At 36.2% G+C, this 20890-nt stretch overlaps 1 protein-coding gene across 1 annotated transcript; it reads right to left on the bottom strand.

Annotated features, from left to right (window-relative positions):
* Nucleotides 1–1959: 1959 nt before the first annotated feature.
* On the bottom strand, nucleotides 1960–20393 carry LOC131157924 (E3 ubiquitin-protein ligase At3g02290-like). Its single transcript, XM_058112396.1, has 5 exons — nucleotides 20109–20393; nucleotides 18937–19316; nucleotides 17181–17607; nucleotides 16186–16295; nucleotides 1960–2296 (listed from the first exon to the last, which is right to left on the bottom strand). The coding sequence occupies exons 2-5, from the start codon at nucleotides 19054–19056 to the stop codon at nucleotides 2261–2263; spliced, it is 693 nt and encodes a 230-aa protein (XP_057968379.1). The 5' UTR covers nucleotides 19057–19316; nucleotides 20109–20393; the 3' UTR covers nucleotides 1960–2260.
* Between the last annotated feature and the right edge of the window lie 497 nt (nucleotides 20394–20890).

Genomic DNA, 20890 nt, shown 5'->3' with positions numbered 1-20890 from the left:
TAAAATAAGGAAAAAAAATATATTTAAACTGCTAACTCAACCCAACCTTCTCGACAACCAAACCTATCAAATCAACTCAAATTATATTCTTAAAAAGAAAAAATGGCTTTTAGATATGATTTTCACCAAGTCAACTATATTGGGTCAATCAAAATTTTATAAATACCCCAAACATACGTTAATGACGCATTGTCTGTGTTCTCTAGAATTTAAATAACTCACTTGATAATTTCAAGTTAAGTTTAATTTTGAATTTGTATAGATATTGCTTCACAAAATAAGAGTGAAATTCAAATTTTACATACAAAACCATGACACGAAATGTATTTCAATGCCTATTCAAGTCATGCAAACAAATTAGAGATTTGGCTTGTCTGTGTTTCTTTGTTTCGCTTTTAATATGAGTGATCTTCAAATTATCCTCTTTCTTTCTCCAACACTTTATGAGTTCCAAATCAGACCTTCATATTTAAGTTATATTTGACTCAAGAGTACCTATTCTCAAATGTCATGAAAGACAATAAAAATATTACATAAATTATATAAGAATGTAATAACTTAAAAAGAATTACCCGTTTAAAATCATTGGGTATTCCATCAACATGCAATAAAAAAGAGCTAATATTTCCACTTTAAAATTCAAGAATAATTCTTCATTCATTCCTTGTTATGGATTTACAAAATTTTGTTAATAATATATTTTACTTTTATTAAAATCATCCTATTTCTTAAATATCCACAAACAAAACATAACCATAGTTTAAGTTTCTATCCATAACAGCTTTCTTCTCTCCACCTTTTTCCCCTCATTTTAAACCTTTACAACAAATTAAAAATGTTTTTACATATGAAATTAAATGTACAAATTTATTTAATTTTTTTTCCCGAAGGACCCGAAATAATCCTTAATTTCTTGATGTTTAGTGCTCTAAAAAACAAAATAGATTGACAAAGAGAATAAATTGATAGTAAAATGAAATGAAAAATTATATAACAAATACGTAACATTATAAAAAATAATTACATTTCATTTCATTCTAATCTTGAATACCAAATAAATTCTTACTCCTACATTCAATATTAGAGAGCTACAGACAAAGAGGGAAGAGAGGTGAATTTATTGAGCTCAACATGTTTCGTGCTACATATACGCTAGCGCATCGTAAAGAACAAATTCCTCTTTTGCAAGTGAACTATTTTCTTTTGCGCAAAATAAGATTATAAATTTCATTGATACAAACACCACCAACATTTTTTCTTCCTCAAATTCATAAACATGAGGAAGGCATCCAACGAATGTGATATACATCACATCTATGAGGAAGAATTTTGTGAATGGTTTTGACAATAATATTAATGTGATGCTGATAAATAAAAATAACAAAAATTCAACCCACAATGCTCCAATCTAAGGGCCTATATATTATGTGTCGTCTTTTTCTTTATACACTGCATGACAGAGTAATCACAATTCGAAAAGTAAAAAAAAAAATCTGAAGCTGTGATATTTAGATATTTAGTCCCAATTTTTTTAAGGCAAAATTAACATCATCATACGATACTATAAAAACTAACATACAAAATAGTCCCTCTTTCTTCAAAATTAAAAGATATGAAGGTAAAGTTAATTCCCCAAAAGTTGTTTCAATTGCTTTAGCTAGGGCATGAGGCAAGCGAGAACTGAGTGTCTTTTGTGGGAGTTCTGCTCTCCTACTATCTATTCCCCTGTTCGTGTTCCTCTGTGCGTGTTTCTTGCTCTATTATTTCGCATTCTTACCTTCGATCTAGCTCTCTATTCGCTACTTGGTGAGATCCTGGTCTCAAGTATATAAAAAAAAAATTCAAAACGAAAAATGGGTAACTTTTTTGCTTATATTTTTCTGGTTAAAACCAGAACCAATTCACAATCATGTGCCTCCAAGCCCATGTCTGCTAATATATAAAAAATTCAACAGTACCTTCGTTCCAAATTCATTGTATAAAGCAAAGCAATCAATATAACAAATCTGAGGCCATTCTCATTCGGTGTACAGAGGAGATAGAACTTACAAAGGTTTCCAGCTGGATAGTAATAAAGCAGAGGAGAAAAAAAAAAAATAGCACATCATGTGGACATGGAAGTACCTGTGTTAATGTAATGAAGAAGCATTTTCATATTTACTTTAAACCTGCAATATTCACAAGGGCTTTACACTATCTCTTTTTGGTTTTCACTCTCTTTTTGCTGTATGTTGCTGGCTTTGTCCGCAGCCCATAACTTTCAAGAAATATCAGTCGTCTCATCGAATACCATCACCTAAAAAAGATGAGAGAGTCTAAATCAAACATAGAGTCAAATTGCCAAATATTTATTTATTCCCCATCTTTTTTCACATTAATATGGAAGTAGAACTGTAACTCTTCTTCTGCATGTAAAATTAATAAACAATCAAAATCTCTGTGCAGTCCTGAGAGAATAGAGAAATTATTTGGGATTGGAACCATGGGCTGGAAGCTAATGACTTCAATCTATAAGCAGCCAGCGAAAGTATTTGTTTAGTTTCTTCCCAGTCCATCCAAATGTACATCATTTTGCACTGTCCACTACCTAAAAGGCAATTATTCACCCTATTTGCATTCTTCTTCGGTTTGAACCACTGTCCAGTTTAAGCATCAACTTAAAAAAGAGCAAGCTGATCAACTTGGGGAGTAACGTGGGTGGTGCTCAGTTAGTTCATGTTCTCAGACACAGCGGAAAGCACAAAGAGCAAAGGATTTGGAATCCCATATCCAGGAAATTTGAGTGGAGGCAGGCTTACTGGTAGGATGATGCAATATTTATTTTAAGACTACTCTTTCTATCCTTCTACATACTTTCAGCCTCCTTTTCTCATCCATCTTAAGTGACCAATCTATTTATTAAAAAGAAATGAAACCAAAAAAAAAACTTCTGGGGCAGTGGAAGGAAGAAACTCAAACATCTAAGTTTATGGTGGGGTGATTATGCTCCCAATCAAAATAAGAGGTCTGTGTTCGATTTATTACTAAGTTCAATAGGGCTCTAATGGCTATGTAGCTCAGGGCATTTTATGATTCAAATATAAAAAATGAAGGATGCCAGATGAAGCCAAGCATGGGGTGAACAGTGGTGGAGGAATTTCCATCCACCCTATAAAGCCCCATGGTCATTGCCTTTGGAAATCTATTGACAATGGATGGAGCTGGTAGAACACATCAGATTGGACACTAGAACTGGCAGCATTTTCTTTCTCATGAAGGATGAGTGGCTTGGAAACTTCTCTAACCAACCAATTTCCTAATTTGTTACTTCTATAGCCTCCAATTGAGAGTTGCAGATATGGGCCTTAGAGGGAAAGCATGGACTTGGTGTCCCTTTTCCACTAGAAGCAATTTGATTATCATTTTAGGCTCCTCTATTACATAAAAGTCAGGAGGGAAGAAGATATAGTTGGGAACACACCACAGGATGAATGCCAATTTGAGGTTTCGTATTATTACCCCATTCTTCAATAGGAAGGACAGACAAGCTTCTCATGGAGGGGTATTTGGAAAGAGAAGGCTCCGCCTAGGGTCTTTCTCTTCTCTAGGGCAGCCTCATTACATCCTGGCATCAAATTCTAACCATTGAGAAGCAGAGCTCCCAAGATAGATTTAATGAATGAGCGATGAAGAATATGAAAACCATATTTTCTTACTTTGCTTCTTTCACATATCTCTGTTGGAGTTGGTTTATACTTTTTTACATAAAATGGGTGCAAGAAGGACAAGTGTCTGTGATGCTAGATGATAGGGGGGAAAGGGTGGGGGCTGAAATAGAGACCTTTCTGAATTGAGTTCCTCATGCCATCATGTGGATTGAGAATGGACTATGGCATGTGGAAGAATTGTAGAGCTTTGCTAATTTCAATTAAAGATGGAGTTCCTTCTTAAACTCTTTTCCTAGAAAGATATTGCATTCTCTAAAAAAATATTAAGGAATTTTCTTAATTCAGGAGTTCACTACAATACCAAGGAAACTCCAGTGTTTTACAAAATGGGTTATTGGGAAGGAAAGTTTCTCCCACAACAGGGAGTTCCGTATCAGACATAATATGCAGAACACTAAGTTGGCACTGTATCATAAGTTGTAAAGCCAAACCCTGCAGTTCCATCATTTATATTTTCCATCCATACTACCAATTGATTTTGTCAGTTTTATTTCACATAAATTAATACATAAATAAATAAAATATAACTTTGCCTCTCGATATTCACATTATTACATCAATGCACAAGAAGATCTATGCATTGTTTACTACAATAAATAATAAATTTGCAGAGATATATTAACCAAAAATGGACAAGGAAACAAATTATTTGTGTGCGCTCCTTATTAACAAGCTCCTCTTTGATGGCAAGATGGAGCAAATCTTAAAGAATATATTAACAAGTCAGAGAAATAAATAGAGAAGTGAAGAACTAGATAGTAGTGCATAGAGGAGTCATCAACATTACAGTTAAAACAAAAAATGTCTTTATTTTAGAGAGAGAGAGAGAGAGAGGATGAACTTGTCTTTGATATTCCCAGTAAATCTAAATGCCAGTTATGGTAAACAAATAACCCATTTCAACACCAAAGCAAAATGATATTCCTTTCCACAGGATAATGTAAGACTCTGAAATACAAGCATTGTAACCTTTTGGAAAATACCAAAAGCACATTCTGTACTGAAATATAGAGGCTTTTTGTCACATGCTCAATTAGGGGGAGAAATAACAAAGGATTTTTCTTTGTGTAAATTGGGACGAACGTAAATGACCAAGATCAGACAGATTGCAGATGGCTAAATCAAGCAACACTATTCCTAACTGGACAAAGCATCCTAACAGAACATTATGTTGATTATAACATCAGTATTTCTCTAACCACTGATAAACTGTAAATGGGAACAGCACCATGTTTAGAAATATTGAAAAAAATATAAACAGATATGTCAATAGAAGATATTTCAAGAAAACATAAAAGAATGATGGCCCATGAGATTCAACAGAACTGGATACTTCTCAGATGCTTTGACTGAAACAAGTGTTTTGGATCAATTTCTCTAGTACACGATTTTCAGTTTTCCTGAACAAACCCAGTGTGGGATCCTACGGGGCAAATCCAGGGAATGGTAAAGAAAATTTGAGGAACCATGGTTATTCCTGGGCGACTTCAATTAAGTAATCTATTAAGAACATGAGTTCTCAACTCTTCAAGCTTGTTAGGAAGTAACACAGATAAGGAGTCATGGAACTCAATTCCCATGGATGACAATAGTTTATAGTTATCCCTTTTCCTGATCAATCTCAGCATGGGATCCTGCAGGGAAAATTCATAGAATGGTCAAGACGAACCGCTTACCCCTGGGTGACTTCAATCAAGTAATCAATTAAGCAGATGACCTCTCTTCCAACTCTCAAGCTTATCAGGAAGTGACGCATGTAAGAAGTTGTGGAACTCAAAAGTAACATGGACAAACAATAGGAGAGACTCTGACTGTGTTTGGGAGAAGTTACATACAGAATTCTGTAATGCACAGTTGCAGCAATAATTCTCTTACATCACTCATCTATCTGGGACTTTGCCGATGTCATTTCAGTTGGAGGAGTTTGTACCAGCAGGAAGAAGACCTTAACAATATGAAAGAACATGGCTAGAACATTGATTACGCGTCAAAATTGCGTAATTAGGCTTTTAAATTCATGTGTTAAGGATTATAATTTTAATTAAATGCCTAATCATGTCCAATATTTTAACATTGCACCCAATTTATAATATTTGAAATTTTATTCAATAATTTACGGATTTTTGTATTTTATTATTGCAGGAAAAATTCTGAAAATTAAATCCGAGATTAGAATGCACGCGCGTCGTGAGCATGAAGAGATGTCGTGTACGTGAGGTGGAGTCCAAATCAAGACCATGAGCATCCGGGATTTTCATGGACATTTAAAGGATAATTTTCAAAAGCCGAGCCATGCACGCAAGAGAGGCCGTTTTCGACACTATTTTCGTAATTTGTGCGTAATTCTATCATCCGACCTTAGATTCAAACGATTCAAAATGCTGTAAAAAGTTAAGAGAATCCTCTACAACTTTCATGTTTTGCGTTTTGAGAGATACTGACTGCATCAAGGTCGAAACCAGACGTGAAGTTACCATATGCTGTTTTTATGGACTATTTCGACATTACTCCGTAATATGGGTGTAACTTTCTCGTCCGAGCTCCGATCGAGATGATTCAAAATTCTCTGGAAAGCTGAAGAAATTCTCTACAACCTTCATGTTTTGAGTTTTGAGAGCTACAGGTTGTAAGAAGGTCAAAATCAGGCTTGAAAGTGCAGAACCGACTATGTGTGAACAAAAGAAAGAAAGAAAAAAAAAAAAAGTTATGTGACCACGTGATGGCAGCCCTTGCCATGCACTGGGTCTTCAATTGTGCTTGAGAGTCTTCTTTGTCGAGTTGAAAAGCCAACATAGAATATATATATATTAGTTGGTAGGTTTAGCTAGCTTTTCTTTAGTTTCTTTTTGGGGGCAGGAGCAGGCTGGGGCTGGAGGAGGTGAGCAGCAGCAACAGCAGCTCCTTTCTCCCATATGGCTACGCCTCTCTCTCTCTCTCTCTTTATTCTTGTTTTTAAATACTTGAATGAAAATTGTTAATTTTTTATAGAGTTTCAATTAAAGTTTTAAGCTTTTAAATTCATGTTGGGTTATTATTATTAAAGTTAACTTATTTTATTTCTCTTCTTTTTTAGCATTATTGTTAGAGTTAATTTTTGCTTGCTTTATTTTGCATCGTTAAAGTTCAGTTTGATCTCTAAAGAAAAAAAATCTTCTTTAGAAATTATATTTTGTTAGGTTCTATTTAAATTAAGTTCGTTTAATTAAAGTCCGAATTTTTATCGTGTTTAGTTGTTAAGAATTAATTTTGGTTTACATTCTTGATTGCGTTAAAATTGGTTTTTGTTTGAATTTGTGATTGATTGAGTTTTTTAATTGCGTGCTTAAGTTTTTGCTTAAAGTCATCATCTTTAAATTTTTCCAAAGTTCAAACGTGGGTTTTAATTCTTGCCTAGCTCATTAAGCGTAGGATTTATGTTTTTTGTTGTTAAATTTAGTGTGTGTTAAGATTCATAGTTTAAATTTCACGTTGCTTTAATTCGTCAAAAGAAATTTCAAACATCCTAGAAAACCCAAATCTAAACTGTGTTCAGTAAAAATTTATTTTCTTATTTTCTTTGGGATTACATGAAATTTGAAATTAAACTGCATTCCCTGAGGAGACGATCTGGCCTTTGGGCAGATTATTATACAACTAAACTCCTATACTAGGGATAGCTTCCGAACTGCTCATTTTTCAAGTGAGTCAAACATCATCAATGTAGAGAGGTTATTCAACAAGCTTGTGAACAACCTACACAAGGTTCCTTCTACAAAACTGCGCTCAAATTATAGCTAGTTAGGGATCAATGAAAGAGCGGAACAAGCATGATTTGAGAAACCGACAGGTGTAGGTTGCAGCAACCAGAGCAGAATTGGAACATATCAACAACCATATAAAAGACCACAATTTTTGTCTTCAAGACCAGGAGCTGAGATTTAAGTTGAGAACATTGAGTGCATATGGCAATAGTTAACTGGTTCCTTGAAGAGGATAGAAATACCCACCCTCACCTAACGGCAATCAAATGTGGCAGTTGGAATCACATTTAAGGCCCAAGAATGGGGATGAGGAAATCAATAATCTGTTTGTCCAATTCTTTAAAGAAGACTACACACAAGTAGTGCTGACTAAAGACAGAACGAGTTCGTTGATTAGCCAAATGGACTTTCTTGCCTTCAATTTCCATTGAAATTAGGTATTACTTAGAAAAGTCTTTTGCTGCCAAAGAGAAGGATTCCATTTCCAGATTGGAGCCCTCAAACCCCTGGGTCACGTCTGGCTTCATACTCAAAGAGCTCAACAGGACATTCTTAATATTGATCCAGAAAGGAGAAAAAAAATAAAAAAATAAAGGCAATCTCAAATTTGTTTTCAACTATAGGCCAATTAGCTGACACAACATGCTCCATAAAATCATCTCTAAAGCCATTGGTAGCCATCTTAAGCCCACCTTGAACTCTTCGATTTCATCTTTCCAATATAGCTTTGTTCTGTGGAGACATGTTACCAACAACACTTACGTAGCCCATAAGTTTTTGGAATACATTAAATGCAAGAAACCAAGAAACATTCATGAACAAAGCATATGATAGTTTTTGAGTGTCTTTTATTGGATGGGTTTTTGATAAGCTGGGGCTCACATTTGATTCAGCTAATTATGCAGCATGTCTCCATGGTATCTTTCTAGATCCTGGTTAGAGGTAGCCTTTCAAAACTCTGACCTACGATATCTTTCCCCTTATATTTTCATTGCGCAAATACTTCACCTCTGCTCATTTCTAGAGTGAACTTTCCTCAAGCTTGCTCAGGTGCTACTATCTCCAGAAATGATCTCAGAATAAATCATCACATGTTTGCTGATGATGCTTTTTTCTTTTACAAAGTCAAAACAGTTCCTTATTCAACTGACTTGGATACCTATGAAAAGGGTAGTGGGCCAGCTAATTAACCTTGCAAAATCCATTGTCTTGTTCAGCCCAACACCACTCAAACGTTTCAATGGACGTTCTATAGGTCCAATAAAAATGAAGAAGGGTTGAACCTTGGAAATTCTGTGTGCTCCAATGAAAGACAAGTCTGCTCTCTCTGGTTTTTAAAGGAGAAATACCTGAATTTTCCAATGAATTGGCAGCAAGAAATGTCGGCCGTCCTATAAGAATGGAAAGAAAGCTTCAAGGATGAAAATCCAAGCTGCTTTCTCAGGCACGCAAAGGTGACTTTAATCTTGTATGAAGCTCTCTCCAATCCCTTCAGTTTGTATTATGAGATAATTTATACTATCTTATTACTTATGTAAGGAACTTGATAGTAGTACTCATCAATTTTAGCAGAGTCAGTCCCTGGATGAAAAAAATGACATTTAGGATGCCTTATTTCCTAGTAAATCTCAAAGGAGGTCAAAGTTCTCAAAAGACATTGGCATTTAACCAAGCTCTGTTGGGCAAACAAGCTTGGAGACTTTACCGGGATCCCAGTTCAACATGGGCTACAGTTCTGGAATGAGAAAATATATTAACAGAACAAAGAACAAAGAGAGGATAACAAGATGTCTTCCAAAGAAACAAAAGAAAATATACAAACAAGTGCAAAAGAGCTGCTTTCCAATCCCTTTGCAGACCGGTCAGCAATATCCCCCAGAAAAACCCAAAAGAATGAGCTCCAAAAGAGACAAGGAACAGAACTCTAACATAACAAATTAGGAAAAGTTATGCAGACTCTGAATATTCTTGAATTTCTCACATTCTAAAAGGTCCACAGAGCAAAAAAAAAAATTCAAACCACACATCTCCATAAAGCTCTCCCATTTTTGGATTTGGCACAAACCCAAACACTCAGTTGCAGGAAATCTTCCGTGATTGCATAGCCACCGAAGCTTCTCCAAAACACGAGAAGAGAGTGCAGCAAAGATAGTTCCCACCTAGCAATGAAGGAAGAGGTGTGTGTTTGTTTTAATTGGACTCATGACACACGGGGCTCATGACCTTTAAGAGGATTTTGCACTGAAGTAGGTCATGCGTACTAAGCTGCTCATAGAGATGCAATCCAAATGAACGTCCTGATCTTCAAAGGAACCTTAGCCTTCCAAATGATGTCATTCAGAAAAATGACTAGGAAAAAATTGGAGGAAGGAGTTTTAAGGAGGTAAAGGGAAAAGAATTTGGCGGAGAACACAACGGACAAAAATCCTTCCCAAACTTTATAGTCACCCATATTACAAAAGGCTCCGCAACTTAAGCATGGCAATGAGCACATCAATCTCTCTTTCATTGAGATTTCTAAAAAACGAAATCCGAAAAAAAAGTACCCAAAAAAAAAAAAACACCCATGTGCACGCAGTAGAAAGAGGAAGAGCTGATAGGTGCATTGTTTAGAGTGGAAATCTTAAAAAAGACAGGGCACCATCAACTCTAACAAACTCTCGCCAACACAAACGTCCCCCCAAAATCAAACCCTGTTGCTGTTACCCACTCTAAAATGGATGAGAGGGGAAAAATAAGGCAAACTGGAAACTGCCAGGGGCTTGCATGAGAAACAATACCATTTCCTCTAGTGTCCAACCCATTCCAATAGGCCCCATACTTTATATCACCGATTCACCTTGTACCATAGGGAATTAACGTCTAATGAACACCTCCACAACCATTTTCCAATTAGGTAGAGATTTTTGGAAACCATATTCCCAAGGCTCCTTCTGATCTGGGTCTCCTAACAATCTCCCAACTAACCCAGTGATCTCTTTTATTTTCCCCAAAACTATATCAATGAAAGTTGCAAATCAACCTCTCCAGAATCCTAGCAACAGTATTTGGAACTCTAAAAAGAGAAATGCATAACTGTGCATCAGTACATGTCGGAGAGGGAGGAATCAACGACAGTAATACAAGCTCCAAAAGATAAGTACACCCTCTTCCACCCCTCCAACCTCCTACCAACCCCTCAATCATAGGCTTTCAAAAGGTCATGGAATTAGGATTGCCTCTTAAGGGGGATACCAAGACAGGAAAATTGCAAATTCAAGGAGACATAACCTGCCAATACCTTAAACCTCCCTAACTCCCTACCCCTCATACTAATGCCTGTCACTTCACTCTTATACAAGGTGAATTTAATTTCGAAGTATTTTTGAAAATTTTCAACAAAGTGATCACTTTTGGATTTTGCAATACTGTCCTTGAGAAACAAAATACTATCATCAGCAAAGTAGGGATGGGACACCTCCACCTCCTTCCTCCCAACTAATAAACCCCTAATCGCCCCACCTCCATCTACTCAAAGCATCCACCACTAAAAAAATATGGGGATCCCTTGCCTGAACCCCTAGAAGCTCTAAACCATTCTCTTGGCTCACCATTAACCATTAACAATAATCAAGAAATGGCTCGAACTCAAACAGTACTTGATCCACATGTCCCAAAACATTTCCTAACCACCACTTTATCTAGAAAACCCTAGGTCCCCATATCACAAGCTTTGTCAAAATCCAGAATAAGGATAACTCCCCTTCTACTCCTCGCGTCCTCAACCACCTCATTAGCAACCAACATAGCATCAAGGATTTGTCTATATTTAATGAAAGCTCAACCATGGTCGTCATACCATCTTTTATACAAGACTTCTAAAAGAATCTTATGGTAGTGACCAAAATAATATGCCTAAATCTCTCACCCTTGTTGCCTCCCCCTTCTAAGAATGAGTGATGAAATTCTTCAAAAAACCTCAAAATGTCCTCATTAGCAGTTCCCAACCATCCTAAAAGAAGGACATTGTGAAGCCATCAGGACCAAGAGCTTTCCCCCTGCTCACCTTAAACACAGTTCTTCTTTAATTTCTTCAACTTTTAAAGGCCTCTCAAGCTGATCTTGTCTCAATAGGACTCCAAGCAGTACCCCCTAACATCAAGCTATGTGGGTACTCTAATGCATGCAGATGCTAGTATAAGCTGTTGATCTCATCTCCAATCTCTTTATGGCCCCTCACGGTGCTCCTTGAATCCAGTTCCATTTTATATAAGCCCTCACCTCGTCCTTTAACTAGCCACCCCATATGGAAAAAAAAAACAACCAAACTTATAGTGTCCCTCTCTCACATCACCTAGATTTCTAATGCCAGCTCATGTCTTCTCTTAATAACAACACCTCCAAATCATTGCAAACAGTAGCCCTTCCAGCCCTAACCTCCTCATCTAATAAGCCACAATCCTCCAACCCATCCAATCCCACCATTTCAAAGAATATGGTATTCTTTAAATCTTTAATGTTCCCAAAAACCTCTTTGTTCCAACGTTTCAACTTCCTCTGGACACACTTCAATGTTTTCATCAATTTAAGACATTCCCCACCGCACAGAGTCCCTGAACAAGGGTGTGTCAACCACATATTTTCAAATATAAAAGGGGTAGGGCCCCACTGCACTGGAATAGAGTCCAAAAGCACAGGTTGATGGTTAGAAGCAGGCTATACAAGGGCCCCTTGCACTGCATTTGAAAAAAAACACATCTTCTCATTTGATGGTGAACAATAATCTATCAATATGGAACGTAGCCTGCCTATCCCCAAACCAACCAGGTAAAACAGGCATTGTTTAAAGGAATATCCCTAAGCTCACAATCTAATCAAGAAGTCAAACCTCCTCATACTGCTACAGACCCTAGCACCCCTTAATGGCCACAAATCAACACAAACCGCCACTCTCCGAACCCCCAAAGCTCTAGCAAAACTGAGGATACGTTGTGTCCTACAACATAATTTAACCCCCCGACATCCCCAAGGAAGGGATGGCCACTCAATCTCTATATCTAGAATTCCAAATGCTTGGGCTACAGTATGGGGCTATAGTTTTGCTTACAAAATATTCTAGAAGCTCCAACTTTTAACCAATGAAAATGGGCCAAAGAACCTAGGGAATACCTGGGTGTTCCAAAGAAAGGCAAGTCAGATGTCTCTCTGGTTTTATATGGTTTTAAAAATAGAAATGCGTAGGTATTCCAATTAATTGGCACAAAGACATGTCATCTGTCTCCATAGAACTGAGAGGAAGCTTCAAGATGGAAATCCAAGCTGCCTTCTCAGGCAGGCAGAGGTGACTGTAATCTGTATAGAGCCACCTCTCCAAACCCTTCCAGTTATATTATGAGAAGCTTTAAAACTACCTTTTCTTACTCAAGTAAGGAACTTGATAATATTATTTTCCAAATTTAGCATAATAACTCATTGGATGTTAAAAATTACATTAAGTTGGGATGTTGTATATCATAGGAAATCTCAAGGGTAATCAGGGTTTTCAACAGACTGGCAATGAAGATTTCACCAGCATCCCAATTCTACTTGGGGCTACAGTTTTGCTAACAAAATATTCTAGAGGCTCTAAATTTTACCAGCTGAAAGGAAGTAGCATTCTTGAGGACCAAAAAGCATTCTATAGTCTCCACAGAAGGTACCTCCCCTGCCAATATCTATAGTAGCAAGTGGAAGATAGATCTTCAATCGCTGTCTCAGAAATTTCAGCTCATTCCTGCACACCATATTATATGCCTGACGTCAATGTTGTTTCTACACTCTTTACCACCATGCTAAATCGAAAAATACGAAGTTAGACGGCTTGTCCAGAACCAATAAGTCATATACTAGCAAAACACCATTTCTATTTATTAGGGTCCGCTTATAACATTGAAAGATAAATTAAGGAATGAACATATTCGTGGTAAGTTAGGTGTAGCTCCTATAGAAGATAAGATAAGGGAAGGACGACTCAGATGGTATGGACACTTGCAACATAAGCCACATAGTGCACCTGTGAGGAAGAGTGACTCAGTTACTGTGGGGGGCAGTAGAAGGGGTAGGGGTAAACCTAAAATAACTTAGGAGGAGATAGTAAGTAAGGATTTAATATCCTTGAATCTATCAAAAGAAATGGTTTATGATCGCATAAATTGGCGGAAAAGGATTCATATAGCCGACCCTACTTAGTGGGACAAAGGCTTGGTTTTGCTTTATTTTGTTGTTATAAAATAATTTGGAAATTTAGTTAGAATGGTATGTATACAGCCAAATCAGTTTTCCCCCCTTAGATAACATTTGAGGTGGCAACATCTCAACTTGGGAGTAGAAGGTTCGCTCTTTAAAGGAGGAATCCACTGAATATTTTTCCGCACACATCCACCAGGCAGAAAAGTATGGTTTGAGTCCAAGTTGCCTTTGAGTTTCTAATATCCAGACTGATCCAGAAGATTATTGAATAGCTTCTTCAATCATGCAGAATTATAGGAACAAAGAGATCTTTAATTTCTTCATTTCTTCTGTAGCAGCTGTCCTTTGGCATTTATGGCTGACTAAATACGAACTTGTTGTTTTAAGGAAAGCAAGACTAACCCAATGACAATTACCTGCACGGCAAGAACAAGACAATGGAATAACAATAAAGTTTGCAAAGCTTCATCCTCCATCAAATGCCATTTTGATGTCAGTGGTTTCATGCAAGAATTAAAGATGTGTGGGCTGCTTTTGTTGATAGAATTCAGGACACTAGAAAGATTGCAACTGAAACAATGACCTTTAAAAATATGCACCATAGTACTACAATCAAAAAATATTTAATGAAGATGGCTGCATATGGTTGTATATGGTGTAACAGAGCCTGCTCCGGTATAAAGGACATAACCATATTCCAACAGATTAGCATACACTGTGATTTGACTGATTGATTTGGGGTTCCTGTAGTTTTAGATGCAATTTTCTGAGACAAAGATCCAACTTCTTTAAGGGCTACAACCAAAGTTCTTAAAATCATACAATTCACAATTCGAATTGATTCAACACCACACAAGTTGAATCGCATAGGGTAATTGAAGAGAGATATGTGATTAACTTGCATGTGAATCAATATCAAGTCAATATATTCAATCGATTCACAGAAGTCACATTTCCAAAAGAAATACAAAAAAAAAATGAAAATCATTATGTTAAGCCTTCCATTCAGGTATTTTAAACAAACCTAAATTCCAGGCTTTGTCTCTGCAGGCTCTACTCTTGAGCAGAACACTGTTCAGTCATTGAGAAGAAAGGGATGTTCTGCCATAGTACTGATTGGCTAGGGTGGTTTATTGGTTTTGTACAAGTATTTCTTGTTTTCTAGTTCTTACATAGAACATACAAACATAAAATATGATTTTTAAATGAAGTTCAGATTTTTAGTAATTTTCATTGATTCTTGCCTGTATTTTTATTATATCTTAGTTGTCTCAACCCTTAAGCTTTTAAAATAAATCCATATTTCCAAATATTTCAATTTTCAATGTATTTTGTACATAGTAAATAGATGCATGTCATTTGGAACTGATTTTGGAAAACTATACCAAATCTTAGAACTTAATTCAATTACTAATTCTCAATCCCGAAACTGGGATTTCAATTCACTATACAACTCTCAATTTGACAACCATCTCATTAAAATATTAACCCCATGTTTTGGAGCTGGAATTTGGACCTTGGATTTCAGTTTTTGTGTCTTCAGAAAATGCAATACAAAATCGTACTGAGATTTGAACAAATCCACAAAAATTCAAATCCAAGGGCCTAAAATCCATGTTTCCAAACATATCCTAAAAGAGCCATAAAGGGGGCAGTCCTTTGGGAGGCCAGAAATGCATCCAACACAAACTTTAGTATCTGTTGGCATCTTAACCTGATGCAGGCAAAGAAGATGTGGCCATCTGATTCACACAAGGAGCTTTTCTGGACTTTTTCCTGTTACTTTCTTTTGCAAAAATTAACTTTTTTCGTGCTGCTTGTCTTGTGTTGCCTACCAAAAAAGGCAAGAGAACTGTAAAACAAATATCCTGGAAGTGAGGAATTCTGGGTCATACAACACCAAAAACACTGACCATACATTTGGGAGCATGGACTTTAGGCCTTGGATTTAGATTTTATGTGAATTTGGACAAAACTTGGTATAAAATTGTATTGAGTTTCATTTCAAATCCACATAAATCCAAATCTAAGGCTTAAAATCCATGCTTCCAAACACCATCTGAGTAAATTTGAGTCAATATGGTCAACTAGTGGACCCAGGGAAGGAGCCTAAACATGCATTTTTTCAAAGAAAAAAAAAATTTGCGAGCATAAGATATTAAAATATGTCAAACAGTTTGAAACCTTTTTGGGTATTAAAAGATGATGTAAATTAATTTTCTATTGATCAATTATATTTAATCATACTGTTTGAAAGTATGTCATATAATACCTGCGTAAGGCATGGGTACAAAGCTAGTTAAAATGTGAAATAAAGGACTAATATTAATTCTTTGTTTTTTCTTTTGAAATGTTGTAGTATTGGTTGTGGGTAAAAATACATCAACCACGGATTCCAGTCCCTATCCCTGGCCCCCAACCCGTGCAGAGTGACAGGAGAACAATTTCCTGGACCAGTGTATGATGTACCAACTGATGTATAATCTTGAAAATTGAAAAAGCAATCATAAAGTGAAGATGTTAAATGTTACCTTCCCACAGACAGGGCAGCTTTCGCTTCTCTCCATCCATTCATATATGCAAGCAAGATGGAAATGGTGAGTGCATTTTGTTATTATCTTAGGGTTTTCTGGAGAATATTCTGCACACATAGGAAAATAGAAACAATAAGAATTTACATTTACAAATTCTAACCTTCCATGAGCACATTTTACACATCAACCTATTGATGCTAAAATGCATCAAAATCTACAATATCCTACATCTACTTACGAGTTGGATAGAGACTCCCAATCCCAATTAAGATAGCATTCATTGCCCATGCTGCTTTTCAGCACTGGAGCTTGTCTTCGAAGCTTATGGGCCCAATTTAGGGCAAGTGCAAGAGCTTCAGGGAAGCAGTTAAAAGCAGTGTGAAACCTTTGTCCTATCATTCACTATGCCTTTCCTTCCCAGCTCCAAAAATAGTTCTTTTCTCCCTCCATTGAGCTAAATGGAAGCTTTGGCCTTTTACCATATGGACCACTTCACAATCAAACTGGGTATGCTCTATATGGGATTGAATTGTAAAAAGCTCAAGTCAAAGAAAATTATATTGCCAGAAAATTATATTGCCAATTTCTTTGGGTAGTTAAAGTTGAATGGCCTTGATTATGATAGATCAAATTTGATCAACATTGGCCCCACAGCCTTCTTGGCAGTGGAACAGCAGTCCCTCTGTATTTGTGCCTCATTTTCTAGCTATGAAAGTAAGTGTCCAAAATGTTCTTAATACAAGGTGAGCATTGTGAGTAGTGTAACACACAATTTTCCAAATAATATTATGAAGGAAAAATAGAATGTGGAAAAAGGGTATTTATCCAATGGTTGGTCACTCCAGAACAACATATAATACATGTGTTGTTCTGCATGCACCAGGAGCAAACAAAATTAGATTAAAGGGTCCAATCAGGTCCAGCCAGTTGACATGTATTGGCGTGCATTTGTGACAATGAATACACATGCAGATTAGCATAGTTAATTTTACCTTCAAGACATGTTGGACAGACATCCTCATCTTCAGTTGATGAATAAAAAAGCCCAACCTCCGTGGTTGTTTTAGCCGACAAGAGTTTCAATGACGACCTGGATTGGTTTTCTTTGGATCCTTCTTGACAAGTAGACTCATTCCATTTGTCTCCTGCACTCAAAGATTCTGAATCAGCATCATTACCACTTCTCAGTGGTTCTGATTCCTCATGAGAATGACTTGAGCCCTTCTCACGTCTTGAAACCAGTCCATCCTGCTGCAACCGAAAATATCTTGGGTCGGCATCGTAAGGCAGGGGTCTTGGAGGAGAGTGATACGTGTCAGTTAGAGAGTTCTGAAATGATGCTGTGGAAGTCACAGATGCTGCCCCCTGAATGGATGAAGGGATGGCATGTACTTCCCCTCTTCGAAATAATGATGTATACTACAAAGAAAAGAAAGAAAAGAGAAGAAAAAACACAAGTTGAAATTCCATGTAATGTTTAAAAGTACAATTCAGAATTTTGCATCGTAAATAAATGCTTCATTGCAGCTAATGGATCTAGACTTATGCTTGACCCACAAACCAAGATCGATGAGTTCTAACAGAGATAGCTAAACTGGAGATAATAAGCTGAAACATTGTCAAACAGACTTCCCTTTATTCCAACCACCCAAGTAAAGAGATCCAAGAATTTCATGTAAAATAAATGTATTCCCTGCCCTATTTTTTTGTTACCCTAGCTAATAGATATTATCAAACCAGGTATATGTGCCAAATACAATATCTGGGCAGTAAATAGCATCAGCACTTCTTAGATAGGTCATGTTCAAGCATGTCATACTTTACACGCATAACTTCACCACTGATGAGTCCTGGAAGAATACAGAATTTAAGGTCAATTATTTGCACCCCAACCATCTGCAGAAAGTGTCGCCTTTTTTGATTGAATATACAATGGAAAAACTAGACCTGAACATTATCTTTTAGTATAGGAAAGAATAAAGTTGCACATGCCTGTGTGAGTATTGGGTTTTTACATAAATTATCAAAACTTGAGCATTTCTTCTGAAATTAAATAGTAATGCTAAACAAAGGTTATTTAAAGGATGATTAAAAGGAAAATGGCTTAAGTAAAAATGTTGAAATATGTATTCTATATTCTATAATATTCACATGTATAAATACCTATTTATTTATTGTTGAGTCACAGCTATCTCCATCTTAGTTTTTAGAATTTACAATAGAGGACCCTATCGCATTTAATATAAGTCCATAAAAATATACTACAGGGTCAATTTTTCAACCTTTGAGGCTGCAGCAGACTCATTGCATCTCTCTCCTCCCTAGCTTGAATATCAAACTTGAAATGGATATGCAAGATTCAAAAGTATTTAGCAAGTTAAAATAGTTTATAGTTTCAAAGGAATTTAGAAAAAAAAAAATTATTGTTACAGAAAACAACAACAGCAATAAGTTTGACAATAAATTCATTTACCCTGCATTTGGGAGCTTAGATTTCAAGTCTTGGATTTGGATTTGTGTACATTTGGACAAAACACAATGCAAACTTGTTGAGTTTCACCCAAATCCACAAAAATTCAAATCCAATGCTTGAAATCTATGCTCCCAAACACTACCTTAAGGTTCGACAATAAATTCTCTATAAGCCAGGCATATAATATAATAGAAACCAAACTGCATTAGATGGAACTAGTAACATTAGAACAACGCCAAAAAAAGAGACTAGTAACATGGCTATAGAGCATATACCACATATAAGAAATTCTGAACAAAGCAACCAAGACACACACAGTTTCTATACACAGAACTGTTTGGATTTATATAATCTTCGAAGTCCGCAGTAGTCAAACAGCAACAAACAGCTCCCATTATGACAAGTTTGCCTTCACTTGAAACTCTCCTCAGTATTTCTCCTATCTCATTGACAAAAATCAAAAGTTCTAAACAGATGCATCATGAAATATCTCACTGCGCCAACAAGAAGATGAAGATGAAGATGAATGTAGAATGAGAAAGGATGCTATGCCCGCAGAAGTCACAGTGCATCAGTGATTCTGCACGCCAGAACCCCCTCTCTGGTTGAGGGATATTGAGTGCCTTGTAAAAACAGGCCCAATAAATTTGATCACCTGCAAAATAAAAACAATAGTGGGAAAAAAAAAAAATTAAGTCAGTAGAAGTGCGAGCAGAGTCATTGAGCAAACAAACTGATGAAACCGAACATATATGGAACCAAACTACCCAACCCCATTAGCATGCACTGTAAACTGGTGATTGATAAGGCAACCAACTGACACCCTTTCCAAATAACTCAATCCTTCCGCTTACGATCATATTTTATTAGAACGAAAACAATTTTTCCAGTATCTAGAGTACATCTACAAAGCAAAGAATGTGATGAATCAAAATAAAAATAAAAATAAAAAATTAATTATTATAATAAAAAATGCTCCCCCATTGATTTGCGAGAGCGATAATTCTTACACCTTCAAAGATTTTTCCCCAAACTCCGCTTAAAAGAAAATAAAATTATCAAAAGATTTCCTTTAGAATTTGATTTCCCGTAGGAGTCCCTTCAAAATCAAGGGAAGGGATCATTCCCTCGACAATCAAGGAATGAGAAAAATATAACGAAGTAAACCCCATTGAAGAAGAGAGTTTGCTATTCCATAAACGATCAAAAACATTAAGCCACCAGTTCCAACCCAGAAGGTAACACAATTCAAAGGAATAAACCATATTCGAGTAACAATTAAATAAATAAATAAGCAAGGATCTAATCGATAACATCAATGGATCAATCAAATTAAGAAGACCCATTTGAGATGATCAGATTTCACCGTGATCAGAACCTTCCAAAGAATTTAAGTAAAGAACCGAAAAGGGAAGGAGTGATAGGGAGGGGACAAGGACAGAAGTACCTTGAGAAGATTGGCAGATTTTTTCTGGGACGACAGGAGGCTAGAAGCCCGACGTTGGATGCTTGAAATCCTATATTTATGTTGGGATTCTTCGGCGAGGAAAGGTATGAATGCGCGGAATTAAAGCGACCTGCTCCGGGCGTTGTTGGGGGGAGGAGCTAAAAATAAATTTTTATAAAATGTTATTATAAATTTTTATAAAATGTTATTATCAGTATATCCCTAAATGATATGTTTTGGTTAGGGGTCTTCATACCGACCCGACCCAGCTTACTCTGGACTTCCTATGAAAAATAGTTTTGAAAATATTTATATTGGATTATGAACTTTAATTCTGTACAAATAAAATATGTGGATCGATAAAATAATTAATGAGAGGGTGCAAATCACTTTTCCCAACTCTAATGGCAAAAAAATAAAAAAGAAATTAAGAAAATAATACAGAGAAAAGGTTGAAGTTTTGCTTTTATGTTAAAATTTTTTAGACAAACTTTCTCAAATTTAATCTCTATATTTCAAGCCATTAAAGACTAATCACTTGCATATATTTTGCAAAATCTCAATTTTCCAAAATCTCAATTTTGCTTATTGACTTTATGCAATGGTTTTATTATTGACTTTCGATTTAAGTGTACATCATATGTAATATGTTCCATCAATTGTCTCACACTCCTAGGCTTATAAATTACTTTTCTTGAATTAGGAATTGTTGTACGATTTTATTTTTTTTTTCAAGCCTTGACAAACATTGTTGTGTCGGGCACCCCACTTGTGTCAAACAC

Source organism: Malania oleifera, chromosome 1, assembly GCF_029873635.1.
Source record: "Malania oleifera isolate guangnan ecotype guangnan chromosome 1, ASM2987363v1, whole genome shotgun sequence".
NCBI lineage: Eukaryota > Viridiplantae > Streptophyta > Magnoliopsida > Santalales > Ximeniaceae > Malania > Malania oleifera.
Note: the sequence above shows the minus strand (reverse complement) of the source record. Positions and strands in the feature narration are given on the sequence as shown.

Bases quoted from the DNA above. Each gene is read 5' to 3' on its own strand.
- LOC131157924 (XM_058112396.1), bottom strand. From the start codon at position 19,056: ATGGGAGCTGTTTGTTGCTGTTTGACTACTGCGGACTTCGAAGATTAT. The intron at 16,296-17,180 runs GTAAAATTAACT...CTATGTGTGCAG, and splicing joins CTGTCCAACATGTCTTGAAG to AATATTCTCCAGAAAACCCT. The intron at 2,297-16,185 runs GTAACATTTAAC...CATCTTTTTTAG, and splicing joins GCTGCCCTGTCTGTGGGAAG to GTGATGGTATTCGATGAGAC.